Consider the following 21,873-nt stretch of genomic DNA (forward strand, 5'->3'; position numbering starts at 1 on the left):
TTTTGTCCTAGTTTGACCTTCTGCGTGTTGTACATTCGCGTCTTCCCCTCTGAGATAGTAAGGCATGCGTACCTGAAGCGCCAGCTCCTGGATATGTTTGAACAGTTCAATGTCTTTTTCTGTCAGGTTCTCGTGTCCGGGCAGTTTGTCTTCGTCCTCCCGCCAGTCGCTGCCATCCTGATTGTCTGCAAACCAAAACAATGAGCTGACATGAATGCATATCCGACGACACTAGAGAGCTACCAACATTAACACGAACAAATACACAAAGCTCTTGATGGTACGACAACTGAAGTGGTTAATGTTCTTCATGAAAACTTTAACATTTCCTCTACTCTGCAGTTTTACACTTCAAACTTCAAAATTACTTTAAATCATTAGAAATAACTTCACAAAAGCTGCAGATGTTTTCTTTTAAATCATTGCCCTAAAACGAATGAGACAAATTCGAAATCAGTAACAAATACAGAACGGTGCAACGTCTCAAAAAGAGGGATGTAAAGTTTTACGCATTTAATTCAAAGTACGGCATTGATATCTCTGACGGTAATAACAGACTCATCCTCACCACCCCCGTCATCTCCTTCTCCTTTCCGCCCCGCCTTCTTCCGAATGCGGCACTGCTGCGAGTAGTCCACCACCTCCTGCCGCGCCTTGCGGCCCGCCGGCGACGGCGTGAAGAACTTGGTGAGGGCGTCGATGAGGCCCTTGGTCTTGCTGTTGAAGTGCAGGCTGCTGTTGGACTGCTCATCGTCCCCGCGCATCGAAAAAAGTAGCCGGTCGTCGCCGGGGTAACCTTCGCAAGAGGAGCTGGAGGAAGAGTTGGCCGAGGTGGAGCGCTTCCTCCGACCTCGGCCTCCCAGCTTCTTGAAGGGTCGCCCTGGTCTGTGGGGAGAAGGACGGCAGGTTAGCCTGACTGAAGGAGAATAATCACTCTGCTTAGCATGTGTCGTAGCTGTTAGCTTTCGGTAGCACATACGGTATTTTGGAAAAGCATCTGGGGAACTTTTAATTGTATCCATAAACTTTAAAGTAACTTATTGGGACTTGCTACATTACAGCTTAGTCCACTTTAATTGTACTCCGCCTAAAAGCCTCGTCTCGGTTCGGTTGAAGTGAACTCTGGTGCGGTTTGAACGCATATGTGAACGCCAAGCAGGGAGAAAGCAGACTGTAGCGCAGGGCATTCTGGGTAAAAAACCCAAACAAAACAAATGTGAGAATCTAGCTCCAGAGGGAGAAGTGGCTCATGGTGTTTTACTAAAGACAAAAGAGAAATCATGCAACCGCTAAAATTTGACACCACTCTATTTTTTGTTTACATTTTTGTGACAAAGGAACGCTCAGTGTCATCTTTGGAGGCTTTTGTGTCGTTTCTTTTACTGGTTCTTGGTGCAGCGCCACCACAGGCGAGGAGGGAAACAGCTTACTCAAACAGTTTGGTTCATTTGACAGTGCAGTGTAAAAGAGAACCAGCTGAAAATGAAACAAATGTTGCCATTGTCCAATCAAACTGAGTCTGATACTTAGAAGCTGAAATTGTCGCCTATTCTTTGAAAATCAGCTCAACTTGGATCCGACTCTATGGAGTGTTTCTGTGAATATCAAGATTCCTAGTTGGATTCTGATCTGGACTTTGACTAAGCCTTTCAAACATGCGTACATGCTCTAACCTATTTCCTTCTTGATGTTGGTCTATGGTTATTGGCTCACATTGTTTTCTTCCAGGATCAATTGGATTTCATTCAGTGTTAAATTAAAGGTGGCTTCATAAAGCACATATCACTAAGTTTTATTTATAAATATCTTTTCAACATTGAATAATTTTCCTTCTACTTTACAGGAACAGGCTTCTGTTGTGTTAAATTCCTGAAACAAACTGATTAAATGAAACAGTTTTAATATAATTAAACGTGGAAATCCCTGTGGGTTTGTCCACCATACTTTGCGGCCAGTGTCCCCTCAGTACCTGTTCTTGGGCCGCCCCAGCGGCGCGCTGTATCGCCGTTTGATCTGTGCTGCCTTTTCGTGCAGAAGCGTCTTTCCCTTATTCCTGGGTTGGCAGATTTGACAAATCCACATGCCTGAGAAACAGAAAAGCAAAAAGAAACGACTGATTGCAGCTGAAACTCAGGAGATGGTTTTAACCTCCATTAACCTTTAACATTTCTCTTTTCCCCGTTTAATTTCATTTTCTCTTTTCATGCTCATATTCCGGTCAGCCTTGTTTCGCTCTTTAAAAGGAAAAGAGACTAACTGGTAATTTAGGGCACTGAATGTTTATAGCTAATTAAAATAGAAACAGAGTAAACTGGAAGTGACTCCTCAGAGCTTTTACGGGTGTTTATTTTTTTATTCCCTTTACAGGAAGAATTTTGTTAATTCCTCAATTTTCTCAAGCTCACCACAAGATGACGGAGCTGCATTTGAGTTAATTGCAAACATGAGAGCTAAACATAAAAATGCTGAATGGTGACGTTTCCAGCTGGTTTGGGTGACCACTTTAAAAACTTTACACAGCAATTACGAATTTGACACTATTACATGGATTACAGGATTAATCGATGTTAAAATGTTGCTTTGGCAGTGTGATGAAGCCATGAATGCGTCTGATTCTGGTTCTAAAAATCAGACAAAGAAGTCAGTTTCTTATTGATCAGCCACTCAACTACTAAAACAAATACAGAAAAATTAGAACAACATTTTTCCTCATTAAATATCTCAAAACTAAAGAAATTTCTCCATTTCTGGTGTAATAATTTCATCCACCAGCAGCATGGACAAAAATCAGACAAAGGTTTGATGCCTGGATGGAAATAATCTAATAATTCTTCATTTTCTGTTGAATTCAAAGCAGCTCTCTCCATCAAATGGTCTGGAGAACATTATTTTTTGTATGGGAACATAAAAAAGAAGAAGAAGAAGCAGGTCAGACCTTAAACTGGATCACCTGATCGCTGTATCTTTATCATTTACCTTTGGGCATCCGTGTGAGAGGCGGATCGCAGCACTCCATGTGGAAGCCCCGGTCACAAGAATCACAGAACAACATGTTATCCTGCAGAGCCAAAAAGACAAATATCAACACGTTGGATGATGATGGATGATAAACTGATTTGATCAAATGTTTAGTTTTTGAAGTCTACATTTTTGGAAAACCTTGATTTAATTTTTAATTTTAATTTTTTTTTTTTTTAACCAATGCACTTCTTGGCACGTAAGGGCTACTGTCTTCTTTGCCAAGTGTGTTTTAAAGTTTCAGGTCAACTATCATTAGGGCCAGACTGTGACTATTAATTTTTAATTATGTGAATAAAGTCATAATATTCCAATGATAAAGTTGTAATAATAAAAGAAGGAACTAGTAATTTTGCAGGAACCCCAATATGAAAAGTAACAAAAATAAAAATTAGGAATGTTGAGCATCTTTTCGAAGTTATACTAATAGTTGATACAGTTTCTGAATCTTTTAATACATCAGCATCAAATTATCATTCGTAGCAGAACGTTGAAACGAGTCTGCACAAACTCTGCTTTGTCCTGGTAATTTTAAAGTTTTGTTTTTTTTTGTAAAACTGCCTCTTTTTTCTGGCAGTATGACTGTAATCTTGTAAATAAACAAACATTTTTGAAGCCTTGAACTAATAGTCCATCACACATCTCATAGAAGAGCTGACGGGAATAAAAACACTTGAGAATATTTTCTTTCATTTCTTGTTTTAGAAAATAAAAAGGACAAAAAAAATAAATATAAATAAATAAATAAAATCGATTGAAATCAGTCTGGTATGATCTGGTATTTCTGAGCCATACTGCCCAGACTTAGCTGCATAGATCTCCTTTTACTACTAAATCTTTGCTCATAACGTCAGTCTAGTTCTGCCTTTAGAGCTAAACTCTACACGGTAGTGGAGCTCATTAATTCTGCTACCCTGATATGTAAAAAAGTTGTGAATTTGGTCACACGCTTTGAAACGATCAAATAAATTATTTCATCAAACGTCGCCCCTCTTTGCACGGCAGAGCAGAGGAATCGCTCGGCGGAGCAGATCCCCCTATCCGACTCTGAGAGCGAAGAGGAGCGCGCTGAGGGGATGCCGCCTGTCTGGCTGCCAGTCGGCCATGTTTGTTTCTCCACTCACCGCATTCTTCCCCTGATCCTGACAGCTGCTGCAGGTCTTGCATTCGATGCACTGCCACCACAGAGCTTTGACTCGCGCCGTGAGCTCTGGGGAAAACTTGAGGCAGGACGGGTGGCCTGTAGGAAAACACACACACGCAGATGAATGATTGTAAAAAATAAATAAATAAAAGATGAAGGGGGGCAGGACAACTTTGGGATCTGAAAGCCGTTGGAGGATCAAACTCAGCTGCAAAGATAGTGATCAGACATGAACGACAATCTGTCAGAGCTGAGGGAAGCAGAGGATCTTTTTTAGATTATGTAAGTCTAAACGAGTGAAACTAGATTGATTTGCTTCAGATAAACGTGTGCATCCTGCTTTATCGACACTAACCGCTGAAGCAGAAGATAAAGAAAACAATGGCTAAAAAAATACATTAAAAAAATAGCGCAACAGGAAACTCATATTCCTGCTGCGGGAAACAGATGGATCAACTAGAAAACTGATGGAAAGGTAGCTGAAGTTTGTGCAATTAACAGTACTGTTAGCGACATATTAAAATATTAAAGCCCTCTGAGGCTTGTGGTTGGCCAACTGCGATTAGAGGTGGAGATTACTGAAGCCGTCAGTTCAGAGGGAAAAGCTGAGAGCAGCTCCACTGACAGCTGAGAAGCAAAATATATAAAGATGTGGAAAGATTAACTTACACTCCTAATAAAAGGTGTGTATACAGCATTAAAGTCAATTAATTTGCATCTACTCACTAGAAAATAAAGAGCAGCTTTTACATCTCTACATTCTTTAACTGGAGGAAATAAACTTTCCTGTTAGGACAGAACTGTTTAAAAACTGAAAGGTTTTATGGAAGAAGGCAGATTTTGAGTCTGGTCGGCCACATTCATACTCTGTTGAATGATGAACCTTTTTCAGCTGCAGATTTTTACTGTACTGCTTTTTCTGGGGCTTACAGATCTTAGAAGGAGAATCAGTCCCACAGCATGACACCTCCTACACCTGGCTGAACAGAGGGCAGGTGGTGCTTTTCTGCACACATTTCCCCTTTGTTTCAAACTAGAGCTACAAATAAAGCTTAATCCAGCAATCAATTATTCTGATGATTAATCAGATAAGAATTAAAAATTGCATGTCCTATAGTTTTTATTTAACCATGTAAGCATTTTTATGCAATATTAGAAATACTTGCAAATAAAGAAATACTTTAAGAGTACTTTTTTTTAAAATAAGAAAATAAACATTTTATTCCCTAAAATGCAATAACATGGCATTTATTGAATTTGCATAAGGTGAAAATAAAACATCCCAAATGAGGAGTTTTGGCAGAAACATGTTTACAGACAAAGGCGTTTTATCTTAAATTCAAAATGTGTATTTTGTACAGTTGCAATTACTGTTCTGAGTCTGTTGTTTTTTCAGCAAATAGCCTTTTTTTGAGTCAGTTAACGATGAATCAATTACTAAATTAGTTGACAATTGTTTCATTAATCGATTAACCAGATTAATCGTTTCAGTCCTACATCAAATCCACCTGAGAAGTCTGTTGCTGAGACCAACATTCGTTTCACTGCTGACCTGATAACTTTTAAACATGGTTAAAAGTTTTTCCCCCCACTGAACAACTGTTTCCGTGTGACATTATGCACGTCTTAACCACAGATCCTTACACATCCGTCTTGAGTTGTGCTGTGTAGTCCAGCTTCAGAAAGCAACCCAGGGTCCATACATACTTCAGCTCATAATGGGTTTGAAAACTTTTTTGTCTGAATAAAATATTTGACAACATTTACTTCCAACGTTAAAATCAGGAGTTTGGACTCACCGCTGTTGCCACAGTCGGCGCAGGAGATGAGCTCCTCCGGCTTCTTGTCGCGGTTCTGCTCCTTGGTCCCCAGACAGAAGCTGCAGATGGGGATGGGCTCCGCCACGGGCTGCAGGAAGGACACAACCGTCTGTCAAATTAACGGCTTTAAACAAAAACAACACCGAGGCCTCGCGTCCCGCTACGGTCAACGAGCACCGCCGCATATATTAGTACACTAACGGACACCACAGAGCGTGTTTCTGTGTGTGAGCAGCTAGTTCAGGGTGATGAGGAGCGTGAGAGCTGCCGTGACGACAGGGATTGTATTATTTATGTGGCGCCGCCATGTGTCGGAGTCTGATCACAGGACGGTGGTTACGCGCCCTTGACTAACGGCGTTAGCTGAAGTGGTTTAGGTGGATGTTTCTGACCGCAGAGTGTCTGCAGCTGGGGAGGCTCAATGAGGAAACTTTAAAATGTACAAGCACGCACAAAACAAAGAAAAAAAACAGAATGATGTATGACCAGTGATGGTGGAAGGAACTGCAGGTGTACCTTTACCTCAGAATAGAGGATCGTCAAACGAGCGTTGGTACGGCTGGTGTGTGTTCAGCTTAATGTGATGCAGGAATGTAACCAGTTTGGTGCAATCAGCTGAACTTTAGGTTTATATATGTTATAAAAACAGAATCCACACTGAACTACTAAAATGTTGTTCAACTTTGACACTGGTGACAGTCATGTTTTATTGGCCCTCGCTTATGTTTAGCAAGGTTTCCCTCAGAAAACTTGCTGAGCCCGGTGGCTGGGTGCTAGGGCTTGAAAATATCACTTGATATTATGTGTTATCAAAAGATTGGAAGATTTATACCTGAACATCAACTATAAAGTCTTAAAAAATGCAAACATTTTAAAAAGAGCCTGGTGGTCCGCCAGGCTCGTAATGCACTGGGGGAAAACCCTGTTTATTATGTTTCTCATCCAGTTTTATTTCAACATATTTTAGCGCTGCATAATAATGTTTAGAACTGCAACTAGCGATTGTTTTAGTTGCCGATTAAACGATTATTCTGATGCTCAATTGTACAAAATGTTGGCACAGATTTTTCATTCAAGCCTGTTTTATACAATATTATAGATGCATTAAAAGATTAAAATAAACTACTGCATTCTTTTTTTAAATCAGAAAATGAACATTTTATTGCCAAAAGTGCAATGACAGCATTCTTTTAGTGATCATTTGTAGCAAAGAGCGTAGCTAAAAAAAATACTTCAACCTGTGAAAAGCTTATCAATACAGTGGAGGGCTGATCAATTGACTATATTATGGTTTAACCAATAAATAATTGAATAGTTTTACATAATTTGAACTGGGTGAGGCTGGAATTATGCAACTCAAGGAGGTTTTGAATAGAACATATTTACAGATTTGTTTTTAATCTTAAATGCATCTATTTTTGCAGTTTTGGCTTAATTACTGCACTGTGTGTTGTTCTTTCAGTAAAATTGTCATTTTTAGAATCGATTACCAAATTAGTTGACAATTATTTCAATAACTGATGCATCATGATTAATCAGATTAATCATATCAGCAGAAATAAAGGCAATAATTTTAGTAATAATTCAATTAGAGAAACAAATGATAACTAATCACGTAGTATGTAGAAAGGAAGAAGTCTGGATGAAGTTATGTGGCGATTGAAATCAGTAGATTTTCAGCTCGACTGCCTTCCAATCGATCTGAAAATCTAAAACCTGATGCAAACAATGAGTCATGTGCAGATTAGCTGTTGCTGAGGAACAACGACTCGAAGTTAGCAATGTTCAAATCAAGTCAGAAGAAGCACAGAAAGAGAACAAGCTAGTTGGGATAGCAGACTCGTCAACTTTGGAGTCGTTCAGTCCTGATTTTAAAAGGGTAACAACATGGAAGAACGTTCCAAAGTCTTGGAGCCTCTTAAGAACGTCTCTGTCCAGAATGAGGAACTATCAGCGGATCTGCTGAAGATGTATGGATGCTACGGTCCTCTGGTCTGGTGTTTAACCACAAAGAAATTCAGATGCAACAGATATAAAGGTTCACACAGTTATTACAGCTTCTAAAGAAAAATCAGACTGAGATGGAAATTAGACATAATATTCAGATTTCTGCATTTTCGAAGAGCCTAAATGTGAGCAGATTGTTGAACCGAACTTCAAAGACAAGCATAATACCCTAACACAATTACTTGCTGTTTTCAGTAAACTGCAAGTGAAGATCTGCATTTAATCCAATACGCTCCATGTGTGCAGACCTCAAAAACAAAGACTCTTTATGAGCAGAAAGTGTCATGTGGGGAAAAGGAAAAAAAACAAAACTATTTTCAAAGTTAAAATAAACCCCAGTAGAAAATAATCATAAAAAAGAAGAGAGAGTTGATAAATTCCTGTCCAGTTTGTCAGACAGTGAGCATCCGTGTCAGAGAAGCAATAAAGATGGAGACTTGGAAAAGAGACACAGCTCTACGAGTAAGATGGGGAACATTGTGTTTAAAAAAAGAAAAATAGAAGAAAGTAAGCAAGTCAGCTACAAAGGCTCAGCTTTGTAGCTGAGCGGCAAAGAGAGAAAAGGCCTGGGCGAAAACAAGTTGCATGACATCTGGGCCGGTGCTTGCTAACAGCCGTGTGGGGGAAAAGCTAGAAACAAAGGGAAGGAAACGTCTTCAACAATCTGGCGAAGCTGAAGTGAAGCTTTTTGATCGCTTCGCTTTTATGTTGGTCCGATTCCCACAGTTTGAGTGCAAACATCTCACGCTGGAGGGAGGCGCTTCTGTTCCAACAAAAGCAAAAGGATTCAGACTGTAAGAAGCTAAAAAAAAATACACCAATCCCAAAACCTCCTGCAGCTTCAAAAACCACTACAATTACGATAGAAATTATAAAATGGAGCTGTTTTTAGTAAGTATTTTTGTAATCAGCCTTCTTTAGTCACTTTTAACAAATGTAAAGTTATTTCACACAAAGCCTAAACTGCATAGAACTATTAAAAAAATCAAAAACATTTTCCATATTTGCTATTAAATGAAATTCTTCTGAGAATTTCATTTAATAGCATTAGCATTAGCAGCTGTCAAACAGCTGCTAATGCCTTAGACTCCTTTATGAGGCTTATGAAACCAAGACACCAAGCGTGTTGTTATCTCACACAGTTTCAGTTGTCATCTGCAACAGGAAATGGAGACGGCAGTAAACGCTCGGCTGGATTTACATAAAAGAGAAAGTTTATTTTAAATTGAACTCTGTAAAAGATCATTATGCGTTTGTTAAGCCGTCAGCGACCTGCGGTCAGTCGATCCCAACGCCCGGCTAGCAGACAGCAGCGTTGGCAGCAGCGTAAAACGAGACGGAAAAATCTCGCCGAATTCTAGAGGTCGCCGTGATGAAAGCAACTTTTAAAGCATCATTTTGTGCGATAAGAGCTAATCGGTGTAGATAACAGAGAGGTGGAAGGTTTTGGGGCTTCATCTAACAATTATTTTTGAAATAGATTATTCTATGGCAACTTTTTTTAACGCAATTGATCAATGAATTAATCTGATTGCTTAGATTAATCAATTAACCCGATCATTGATTAATCTGATGATTTAATCATCAAATTGATTAATTGAATTAAAAAAATTGGCATGTTCTGCATATTTTTCATTTAATGTCTTAAGTTTTTGTACTATGCAAAAATACACTAAAAGAAACACATTAATTAAAGAATTGAACATTTTATTGTCCAAAATGCAATGACAGCTTTCCTTTACAGAATTTGAACCAAATCTGCCAGTTGAGGAGTTTTAGGTAGAAGATATTTACAAAGGTGATTTTACCTTAAATGCAAAATATATTCACATTTTGTGCAGTTTTGGCTTAATTATTGCTATGAAGGTGTAATTGATTCAGCAAATGGCCCTTTTTTAAAAATCTGTGTAGTTCAGTCAAAGATTATTCGACTACTAAATTAGTTGACTGTTACTTCAATAATCAATTAATCACGATTAATCGTTTCAGGCCTAGATGGTTTACAGATCGATTCCGAGGTTTTTAACATTACTTTTAAAATGCTGCCTATATCTGACTCCGGAGTGAACTGAGCAAACCACAACAACAACACTGACGTTTCACACGGCACTCTGGTGTGGGAAACACGAGAGAAAAAAGGATTTAGTTTTGTAAAGTGTAAAACACAAAAATGCATTCATGTCATTTTATTTGATCCATCTCTGTGAAGACGTGCAGGAGTGTTGGGTTGCATTGGACTGCATTGGGGGCAGTCCAATGCAATCCATCTTGCTAACAACCAACACCTTCCGCCGGTGCACAGCTGTGGCAAACGACGGCGGAACGTGGTGTCAAAGTCACATCGAATTCGTTTTAGTTGTTCCCATTGGAATCGCATTCAGAAAGATTGGACACGAGTTGGATTCTGGACAACACATAGACGTGACTCAAAAAAAAAGGAAAAAAAAAATCAGTTTTGATAGTTCACATTCATTCTAACAAGTCTGTCCTGGTAACTGGCCTCAAAATAAAACTAAAAATTCTGATTTGATCCACATTTGCCTGCAGTGTGAACACAGCCTTAGTGACTCTGCAGACAGAAAAAGACATAAATTGGTATCAGTTATAATTTAAATCAGCAGGTCGGCCTTTTAAAAGATTAGTGATCCTCCAGAAAACTGCCATCGATTCACCACTACTGTAAATATATCCACAACCATCAATAAACTATCGGATCCAGCTTCTCTTGATGGAGATGTCTTTCCTTTCTGCCAGTTTACTTCAACTTCCATTTTCTCAGTCCATCTAACTACTGTGAATTTTATGGTTGCAAAGCGAAGAGATATTTTATGTTTATGTTACAGCTGCACATTTACCAGCACTGTAATATTGCTGTACACCACATAAGACAACCTACTTTGCCTGTACTAAGCGTGAGTTTGACAGACGACTCGTTATCCGGGGCTGGACAATATGCCTGAAAAACATATCGCAATATAAGCGTTTCACTTCAATAGATGGATAATTATTGATTCGTATTTTGTGTTAAATATTGGAAATTCTGCTGATTTTTAACATTCCTGTTTTATCCAGTTTTCACTCAACATAGTATTTTTAAGCAGCTATGAGGCACTGTGCTGCAAGATACTGAACAAGTTGTTGCTAGGTAACCAAGGAGCGAGTTAGTTGATGCCACCTAGCCGTGATAGGTTGAGAGGCTAAAGGCTTTCCTCTACCTACATCCCCAGAATGCTGTGCGGTTCTAGCTCGGAGTTCAGTGAAATTATTGAAAATCCTATCAAACGCATTATCTATTGATACTGATCATGTGCCTATTGCAATATATATTATTGATTTACTGCCCATCTTATCTGGGGTCTACGTTTGCTATAAACCCAAAGCAGAAAGACCTTAACATTATTTACTTTTTATTGCAAGAATAAAGAAGTAAAATTACCACAGACACCAGTATTATTACCAATTTTCATCATCGCTCAGCCCTACTGTACACGGGTTCCGATGTCGTTGCAAAGTAACAGGCTTTAGAGTCAAAGGTGATTTAAACAGAAGCAAAATTCTCCAAAAAACCTCAACATGTCAAAACATGAAGAAATCAGAGTAACCAAAACTGAATAATTCTGTACAATGCATATATTCTGTTGGAAAAAACAAACAATGGATTAAAACCTGAGAAACTCATTAAGTCTTAAGATAGCCTTTGTCCAAACAGTGCAGCAGCAAAGAAGCAGGTAGGCACGTTGTTTTGGCTGGGAAGAGACAGGGACAAGAACTTGATTTATTAGGTTCATTTCCTTCTGACTCAGGCTGCTTGCAACACACACACACACAAACACACACCGCTCCCCGTTACACCTAATGCAGCACAGCACCTGAGAAACACAGACAGGGACGTGGTGAAAGGAGGAAGAGGTAAACACACAGCAGAGGAGGAAGGAGGAGGATAAGCAGCAGCTTAACAGTGAGAGGTTTTATTTTTTGGGGGTTTTTTTTCCCGCCCCGATAGTGGAGAATATTAAACTATAATCCTGCACTGGGGTGCAATTAAACTGAAAACTCTCCATATGATCTGAAAACATCCTGAAAATAATTCTTGAGCTTAACAGAACAAAGCTGTGGAGCAACACAAAGCCACAAGATGTGAAAAAGAAACAGAGGGAACGCAAAAAAAAAGAAAAAAAGAGAGAACGAGTGAGCGGGAAAATAAAGAGAGACACGGAGAGGAGACAAAAATAACAACCCAGAGGGCAAAAAACCAGAGAAAATCTGCAGCAGTGGCAGCCTGGGTATGACCAACACCTCAATCATTCCTGACATTTAACCCCTTAAACGTCGCAAACGCGAGTGTCACCTTGGCTACAACTGGGTTCAGATTACAGGCTGCTACTGAAAATTAATCCCCAGTAGATACTTAAAAAAAAGAAAAAAAAAGAAAGAAAAGCTAATCCTGCTTCAGTGGCAGGGATACAGGAGCTGCAAAAACACATTCCTCCTGAGAACTGCTCCTCCTCGTTTCAGACTTTTTCTACCCTGGCTGCCAAGACGGCAGTTAGCAACACGACGACACTCCGTAGATTTCTCACTGTCACTGTTTCTCATGGCCGACATTTCTATGAAGGACTGAGAATGTTTTGGTGGGGTTTTTTTATTTTACTTTTAGGTAAGGATTTTCAGGAACCGAATTCCTCCTGAAGTCCCGCCTCGTGGTGACGGCTAGCAGCTAGCTAGCTCTTCAAAATAGCGCCTTATCTGAATTCAAAACCCGTCTGGTGGGTAATCGGTTTTTCTTTAGAAACACACCCAGGTGGAAGCGCCAGGTGAGCGGGACCCGGTCCGACCTCGCCTGACTCAACCGCCCACGGTGTGTCTCGAAAGCGCTCACGGCCCTGTGCGCATGTCTGGTGTTTGGGATTCAAAAAAAATTATAATCTAATATATATATATATATATATATATATATATAGTTTTCAAATATTTTCCATCAGTAATGTGATATTAATACTCTAGAATTGAACTGGAAGAGAAAGAAATCAAAAGACGGTCAAAATGTAAAAGTTACAATAGAAGTTATGTTATTAAGTTTAAGTTTATTATAACTTTGGTTTTATCAATACTTCCACTTTGATTTTTTTTTGTCACTTTGTTGACCCTCCTGGGCCACCGTACTTTTCTGCACACTGCAAAGATCACGAAATTGTGCAGTTTCTAGTACCAATATCTTTTACAAATAAAAAAAACTAACTTAAATGTAGCTTTTCAGCAAGAAGTCGAGATTTATTTTAACTAAATAATTCTTGAGTATAAATAAAGTACCAGTTCCACAGGCAGATTTCTTCAACTTAAAATTAAAAAGATGTCTTCTTATGCATGGAACAAATGTGCAATTTTTATCTACAGTGAAGAATTTTTTAGTTAAAACAAGCTTACATATGTTGAAAAGTTACCTTTTAGTTTTGCCTTATTCAAATATCTGCACTAGAAATTAAACCAAAATTACTTAGTTAGATGTGTTTTTGCAGTGCAGATGGAAGTAGACATTTTTATCGAGGTGAATGACTTTGGCTGCAAAAACCTTCAGGTATGATGGACTCTTTTCTTTTTTAATCCAAATTAGCAAAATAATGACAAGATGAGCTGAAAATATAATTTTTTTGAGTCCAGAATGTAGTTTTCTGTTAAACTGTTCAAAACAAAATCATATTACACTTAGAAAACATCCTCAACTGATTCATCATGATCTCTGCATGAGCAATGATGATTTAAAAAGTTTTTATTTTTGGTAATATTTGCAGCTAAATGTTGCACTATTACAGATGCTGCAAACTGGGATGAGAAGTTACAGAAAACACCAAACTGAGCTCCAGTATTCCCTACTAAAACAGAAGCTTAGAGAAAGACAAGAAAAGGAGAGAACAATGCGGAAAAGAAATAATAGAAGAAAAAACAAAGTCAAGATGGACACACAGCAGAGCAAATTTAATCAGTAAAAATCTCAAATTCCTGAACGCCAACCAGCTTCCAGTCACTCTGTAACTTCATGAAATATCAAACTCCCCTGTCTTCCATCAGCTCTCCATAAAAACATTAACTCTATATACATAAATATCTAAGTAGAGGTTAGCCAGGGAGCAGAAATCTTAACGACAGCATCAAACGGCGGGCAGCTGGCCGGCCTCCAGCCGTTACTTCCACAGCTGCTCCACACATTGGCTCTGCTGCAGACGCGCTGCCAGTGCCAGATGCCGCTCACTGACTGGTGGGCTCAAGGTAAACGCTCCCCACTGGGTGATAATGCTGGAGGACCTCCATTTGTCTCTGCACCGAATGGGATTTTCTTTGACTATGCCACCGTTTTGATCTAAGCCACTCTGGCATAGCTCTGGATGTACGCTTAGGGTCCGTTTCCTGCTGGAAGGTCAGTCTCTGGTCTAGTCCAAGTCTTTTGCAGGTTTTCATTTAGTGGTGGAGTGTATTTTTTTTTATAAAAGCAAAAAAAAAATCCTTTGCTTCATTCTTAAGTACTTTGTGTTTAGTACATAAAAATAGAAATATTAATGTTTGCGGTTGCGAGCTGATAGATTGAGGGGAAAATAGCAAAGAGGTTCTGATACTACGGCAATGAGATGTTTACAAGAGAATAAATATTTTCCTTTCTTTACAAAAAAAAAAAAAGAAATTACAAATTACAGAAAATATCAGAAGAAAAAAAAAAACACTTGCTTTCATTTCAATCACCCCTTATGGGAAATAACATGGAATCAAAGCTCAAAGAAATATGCGCTGTAAAACACGGCTGTAGGCAGAAAATTAGCTTCTGACAGGGGAGCACCGATTTGCAGGCCAGTCAGTTTACCAGCCAGTCTGCTTATCAGTGCCGATTTCCTTCATTTTGGAAAATCAGTACTCAGCCAAAAATATGCAATCAGTGCACCCCTCATTTACGAATTAAAAAAAAGAAACATTTCAGAATCTCTAGACATTATGACCGGATTTACAAATGCAAACAAAATCCCAACGACATGCTGTAACTGCAGCAGAAGACGGGAAAGAAAACACATCACAGCAGTAAAAATCTGCCGGCCAATCAGCATTCGCTATGAGGATGCGACAGCTCCTGGAGCTGAAGATACGGTAGCCACCGAGAACGAAAGACATATTACATCAGGGGAAGGTTAGTGGGACGGTTTGAAGTGGGGGGGGGCTAAATGTGAGGTGTGCGTAGCGAACGCGTCAGGTTTTTCACACGTCCTCGCCGTGACACGGCCTGGCTACGTGGAGAACTCTGGTTCACCCCGCTCCAGCTGTTAGGGAGAGGGCAACCGGCGGGCAGGAAGGCTGCCTTCACCTACTGTGATTGGATGAACAACAACACACACGCTAAAGTACATAACCACACACACACACACAGCTGAACGTTAAGCCCATCCCACCTAATGGCTGCTCAGGGAGGCAATGAGCTTTGCCACCTATACATCCATGACCCCTCGTTGACTTCCCTCACCCATTTCTCTCCCCCTTCGTGACCTGGCAATGGCACCCTATTAGGGGAGCCAGAAATAGGCTTCGGGATCCCGTTTGAATAGAACGCCCCCGATGCAACCATCAGCTGCAACCGAATGCACAAATCTTCCCGCAAATGGGGTCAAAGCTAGTGCTCAGCCATTTGTTTTGATTTCCCTCCGCTCGCCCTCTCTCACTTCTTTCCCCTGGAAATCATATCTGCCAGCGATCATGCGAGGCGATGATGCACCAGTGGAGAGCCCAGTGAAGCAGGGTGTAGGGACAGGGGGAGGGGGGAGTGATTACGCAACAGCAATCTCTGCCTTTATTTGTGGCGCACAGTTTAATCTTTTTGACACATATGCCGCTCACACCGGCGGCGCTGGCGATAACCCACGCCGAGTCGACGGCGATGCTGGGAAAACACAACAGAGTGGCGACAGGAAAAGCTATCAGACTGACTCGAATGCCAACGTCCGGAACTCTGCGGCAATTTTGTGATTTTCTCTGAAGGCTGGAGGAATGACTGACTTTGCTGCCTTCTAGAGTGCATCTGGTATTTTGTGGATGTTTGATAGTGAATAAGGAAGTGAATTCTAACAGGGACCGGAAGATATTTAAACTTTATTTTAGTAGGTAAAACCTTTCGGAGCCATTTATAAAAGGAGTGCCGGTTAACGGCGCACCGATTGGAATTTTCTGGCCGATTGCTGATTTTTAAAAAGCCTGATCAGCTGATTCTAACTTTGGTTGATACCCGCTCCAGCTCCAGCATAAGTTATTTCTGTAAAATAACTTATGCTGTCAGGTAGGCTTAAAAAAACCTAATAAAACCAGCTCAGTTTGAGTATTTTTTCTTCTTCGAAATACACAGCTTTGCACAATCGTTTCAAAGTCCTCCCACTAATGATAATTTGATGCTCGTGTGTGAAAAAATGAAATATTTCTATTAAGTATTCTCTCAGCAAAGTACAATTTCACAACATGCTCAACATTCTTCACTTTAACCGTTTTGTGTTGGAGTTACTACTTTGCTCTCTTAATAAGAGTTTAATCTTGTAATTAAAGATGTATATATTAGGCTCTTCCTAATGTTCAACCATAAACTTGAAATAAATAGAAACTTTAAAACACATTTGTCAAAGAGGACAACAGGCCTTAGACTCTGTGAGTTAATCAATAGAAATCGATTTATCACCCAGCCCAGACTTTGCTTTCACAGAGATTGGTTTTACACACAAATCTTGACCGATTGGCCAAAATGTAGAAAATTGGGGCCGATCAAGCGGTTGATCGGTGCACCCCTCATGTCAGTCTGTATGTTCTGTGAGAACCACAGAGTGCAGCTTGTGTACAAAGCAAACTTTTGAGCCAATCTGCTCACTTTCAGCACAGTTTCACACCCAAAAGCGATATCCTGTAACAACTTGTTGATTCATTGAGTTTATTTTTTAGAACTGCAAACCAGCATATTAAAAGTACAAACGTATTACTTAAACTAATGTTTGCCCACCTAGCTCCAGAGAAACAGGTCACTCTCCGTTTTCCCCTAAGAGGGTCACCATGTTGGGCCGACCCCGCGTGACCCCCGGCCTGCTGTCTGGGCTAATCCTTTCGTCTGGGTTTCTGCTGTTGGCATCTTCACTGTGTTTGGCACCCCGGATCTTAGACAAAGCTCGCAGCGAGCCGCAACACTGGTCAGATCGACGAAAGCTGGGTAAGGGGCCGATAGCGGAAAGCGCTCAGGTAGATTTAAGACGCTGTAACTCGGGGTAACGGGTCTGCTGAGGTTAGCAGACGACTGCTCTTCCTGATCAGGTTACAGAGGTGGGTGTGTTCCCTCTCTCCTCTGTCGCCTGCATGTCTGCCTCCCCCCTCTTGTTCTGTCTCCCTCACTTTCCTCTCCCTCTTTCTCCTTCCAGAGGCCAGAAGCTTGCATCATCCAGGCCTCGCCCTCTAGCTCTGCTACACGCCACCTCCTCTTTTCTCCTTCTTGTCCGCGTTGCTTCCCTTTTCCCTCGCTTTCCTTCTTTCTTCTTCGTATCTCCTGACAGATGCTGACAGGGAGCAGCCTCCTGCAGCTGGTCTGCGCTCGCTGCAGGAGGCTGGGAGCCACATGACTCTCCAAGCCTGACCTCATCTTCCTCTTTTAACGGGTGAAAACAAGTCTGCCGGCCACGGACGAAAAACAAACAAGGCATACCTGTGAAGGCATTACTCACGCGCCTGTCTAAAAAAGAAAAAAAGAAAAAAAGAAAGAATGAACAACATGGCAGTGGGACAAAGCCTTAAAAAATACAGATTTCAAACCAAACGATTTGGCGTTGACGATTCACGTCCCAGTTTAAGTGCTCAATGTTCAAATTACTCAAAATTATCATGCGAAAGCTGGAGTTAATTTTACGGCAAAAAAAAAAAAGTTGATAACCCCTAACTTCAAAACGACAAATACGTTTTAAAAGCCTGACAATCATGTATGAAGTTCATGTTCTTTGTGTCCAAACCGGGTCATCCGGATTGGTTTAAACCAGAAGCTTTTACAAACCAAACGAGTCATTTTGCCCTCGGTGCGGCTAAACCAAACCTGTCTGGAGCCACAAATGTTAAATAACCTTTTATAAAAAGAAGGCTTCCGTATTTTTTTACAATAGGAAATTTGTGGTTACTTTTAAAAAAATGATAATTTTTTCTGTTTTTAGGTTTTCAAAACAAAAAAAAAACATAAAATGCATATTTTTTTTAAAAAAAAAAGAAAAAAAGATGAATACATTTTCTTCTATCAGATGTTGATGTTAGTGGAAAATGATTGAAACAAAAGGAAAAGAACTTAGTTTACAACATTTTGATGAGAAAAAAATTGGTATGCCTGATATATCAGTATTAGCATCGATATTGGCCGGTATTAGCAATGTTTTTAAGATATTGTAACGTCTGATAAATAAAACTTGTATAAAACCGATATTAATAACAGATACGTACTTCCATCATTTGTTTTTGTGGGGACGAGGATGAGGTCACCCAATAGTTACGCAGCAAAGAATTGTGGAGAATTTAACTGAAGCAAAGAAGCAGTGATGACGTGTCATTCTGCTGTCAAAATTTAATGCAGGTTTTATTCCATACATATTTATTCCATGCTGTAAATTAACTTGTTTTCATGTCAACCTTTTACTAAACTCTGCTTCAGTTATTAGCAATACTTATCAGTCCTTTAAAACCCAAAAAGCTCAAGATAATCAACAGATAAAACTGTAAAACGCAGCAATATGAGGCACTAAAGAGACGTCGCAATAAGCAATAAATCGCATGATAAATTAAAACAAACTCAATAAATTTCATCTGAATGATTTATCGTTTCTCTTTTCTCTCTCTTTCTACCAAAAACTGAATGACGAGAGTCTTCAGTCTGTTGCTTTGGTCTCAACTATCACTTTTTTTGAAAGGTGATTTTGTTTACAGAGACTTCATAATTAATTTTATTTGTTGTTTCTGTTGTTTTCTTTATTTATTTCGGATATTTCAAATGTCTTCCTGTTCCAGTGTTAAATGTTCATTAGAATTTAAAGGTTGTTGATCTTTGAGAATGTGTTCTTGTATTATTATGCCATTACCATTGTATTACTACATAATGGTCTCAAAACAACAATATTATTATTGTCTATCACAATAACTTCTGGAACAATTTATCGTCCAGCAAAATTTGTTGTGGTGGCCGGCCTGATGCCAACTGGCGTAAATCTGAAAGTAATGGTGTTTACGTCTGGACTGAGATGCGTTTGGTGCCGTTACCTTGTCCTTCTCGTGAGGCAGCAGTCGAACAGGCGGCAGCGTTTCCAGAGACACCGTCCCGGTCCCGTCGTCCTGGCAGCCACCGCCGCCTCCGCTGCGGCTGACCAGCTGGAAGGTCTGCCCCTGCTTGACCACACGGCCGTGCGCCACCGCTCTCTTCAGAGCCACCCTCAACTGCTGGTGGAAGAGGCCGGCTCCTACGGAGCCGCTGCTCGACAGGTAGGCCGCCACGTCCGCCTGGCACTTCAGGAAGCGCTCCACGTTCTTCAGGCTGGAGCCGCCGGGTTCGTGGAGGCCCTCCAGCGCCCGCTTGATCAGCTTGTTCCAGTCGAGTCCTGGTTTCTTGCCGGAGTGCGAATGAGATGTGCCGCTGGCGCCATTATTGCTGCCGCCTCCCGCTGATGCAGCTGCGCCAGCTCCTACTCCGCCGCCGCCTCCGCCACCTTTTGGCTTCGGCAGAGACAAGCGCCCAGGGTTGTCTGGGTCTTTGTAGGAGTTGAGGCCCTTGTTGGTGACCTTAAGGATGGTGCCGTCCTTGACGCTGAGCTCCAGCTGCTCCAGAACCGTCTTGCGGTCCAAACCGTGGGACATCGACACCGCATTGCAAATGCGCTCCTCCGACGGTCGCTGCTTCTGCTTCTTGACCTTCTTGATGGCCTCTAGGATCCATTGGGTGTAAACCGGGTTGGCCAGCTTCACCATAGCTGCGGCCTGGGCAGATGCAGTGGCCCAGAGGCCTTACCGCAAGGACCGCAAACAAAAAACAACAATAACAAAAATACAAATAAAAAAATAGATACCGTGAGCCAAGTAAATGCCTGGCCTGCGCCGTAGCGCCGCCGCCTCCTCTGCGTCCTCAACCAGCTTACTATCCCTTGTCCTGGGGCCGCACAGAGAGTCCCTCAGAAGCTGAGTATGAGCAACGCGGAAAGGAGCTGTTGATCATAGCACAATCTCCCACGAGCCGACCCGCTGCCTGGTAAAATACGGTCCGCCTGCCGCCCGCTCCTAACCAGGTGAGCGTGCCTGGCAGGAAGCAGGAGGAAGTGGAAGAAGCAGCTGATCTTTCTTTTGAGAAATGAAACCCTCAGAGAGCACAAAAATACAGGTTGATTTCTTAATTTAGAGGGTAGAGCTCACAGTGACAAAAAATAAAGTCCTTCTTCCCTTAAAGTGCTAAAAATGTCTGTTTTCTGCCAGCGGTGAAGTAAACACGTCGTAGTGCAAGTTGACAGATTCGATCAAGGTCTCCCGAACATGAGATTAGTGTTACAATGTAAAGAGAGGAAGGAAGCAGAGTAGATAGCTCCAAATCCACCGATTTTTTTTCCTTCTTCTCTTGTCTCCACTTGTTCTTCTTTCACTGATGTGGGATTCTCATCTGTGGAGTGGAGGAAATTTCTCTCCACAGGGAAGAAGTCAGGTTTGATCACTTTCAAGTCCACTGTGCCTCAACAGCTGATGAAAACTGTAGAAAACATTGAAGAGAAACAAACTGTCAGAAAACAGACAGCAAACATGAGAGTGGGTAAAAATATATATATATGGCAGCAGACCCACATGCAACTTCTCCAGATTTTGTTACCTGCTAGCTATTCCTTTCAAAACCGTAAAGATTCACCTTCTGTCAGGCATATTTTTACAACAAGCATGCATATCCTGAATGGTGTTCGAAGTATATAATTAAAGACAGTTAAAAAAAAAAAAAAAACAATAAATAAAGTTCTTAAGCAGTCTGAGCTACTATAACACATCTGTTGGATCAAACCACACTGGCCACATCAAACTTACTCAAATCCCCAAGCTTCCTGCTTCTAATAGGCTTAATATATCCTATCCTATCCACTAATGGTTGCCCTGATGGAAAGATAGTACGGTTTACTTCCCCTGTGAGAGTGGTCAAGGTGTAATGCCTGATCAGTGTAAACAAAGCCATGCTTTCCTTTTCACATAAACAATTCAAAGCTGTGAGCGGAGCTTCGATACGTATGAACATGCTAATTACTCAAAATATCGTCATTACGAGACAATACAAAGTATATAATTGAGTTTTAATGTAGCTAACGCTAAACGGCACTTTACATAAAAGGTGCTGAGTCCCAGGGACAAATAAAACAAACGAAACACTCCTGAAACCTGGACAGCCAGATCCAGCCACCTGGTCAGCTGGGTTGCTAAATGTAAACACCATGAAGTCAAACGCACACACAGCTAGCAAACATTAGCTCACAGGCTAGGTAAAAGACCAACCAGTGTCGTTTGTTGCATTGTTAAAGGGTTATTATTACGTTGTGTTGTTCAATTATAATGACATACTTCCAGTCTGACGCGTATTTACAAACAAGAGTGCCCCGTTAACCGCTGCTGTTTAGGAAGCTAACGTTGTAGCCCGCGAGCTAGCGTTACCACACTGTTACTAACGTAACTCGCTAACTCGAGACGTAAACAGCATGTAACGAGAGAACAGCTAACACTCCAGCGCAAAAAAGACACAACATTCCCGCTTTGGTGGCAATTTCCAGCAACACAAATAAGACCAGGAATCCTATTCTGAATGTCATGATACTAACGTGAGACTGCGGCCTTTATATAAGAGGC

The 21,873-nt window shown here is 40.8% G+C and overlaps 1 protein-coding gene across 1 annotated transcript in view; it reads right to left on the reverse strand.

The window, feature by feature from the left end:
• kat6a (K(lysine) acetyltransferase 6A) overlaps positions 1-21,873 on the reverse strand; it is a 35,009-nt gene that overhangs the window by 11,697 nt on the left and 1,439 nt on the right. Inside the window, exons 2-8 of the mRNA XM_008417660.3 lie at positions 19,276-20,743; positions 5,962-6,070; positions 4,143-4,258; positions 2,977-3,058; positions 1,970-2,084; positions 569-885; positions 73-185 (exon numbers count right to left, since the gene is read on the reverse strand). Coding sequence (XP_008415882.1) covers positions 73-185; positions 569-885; positions 1,970-2,084; positions 2,977-3,058; positions 4,143-4,258; positions 5,962-6,070; positions 19,276-19,977 — 1,554 coding nt within the window. The 5' untranslated portion in view covers positions 19,978-20,743. The remainder of the gene's footprint in view (positions 1-72; positions 186-568; positions 886-1,969; positions 2,085-2,976; positions 3,059-4,142; positions 4,259-5,961; positions 6,071-19,275; positions 20,744-21,873) is intronic.

The sequence above is a fragment of the Poecilia reticulata genome, chromosome 9 (assembly GCF_904066995.2).
Source record: "Poecilia reticulata chromosome 9, P_reticulata-male-v2, whole genome shotgun sequence".
Lineage (NCBI taxonomy): Eukaryota > Metazoa > Chordata > Actinopteri > Cyprinodontiformes > Poeciliidae > Poecilia > Poecilia reticulata.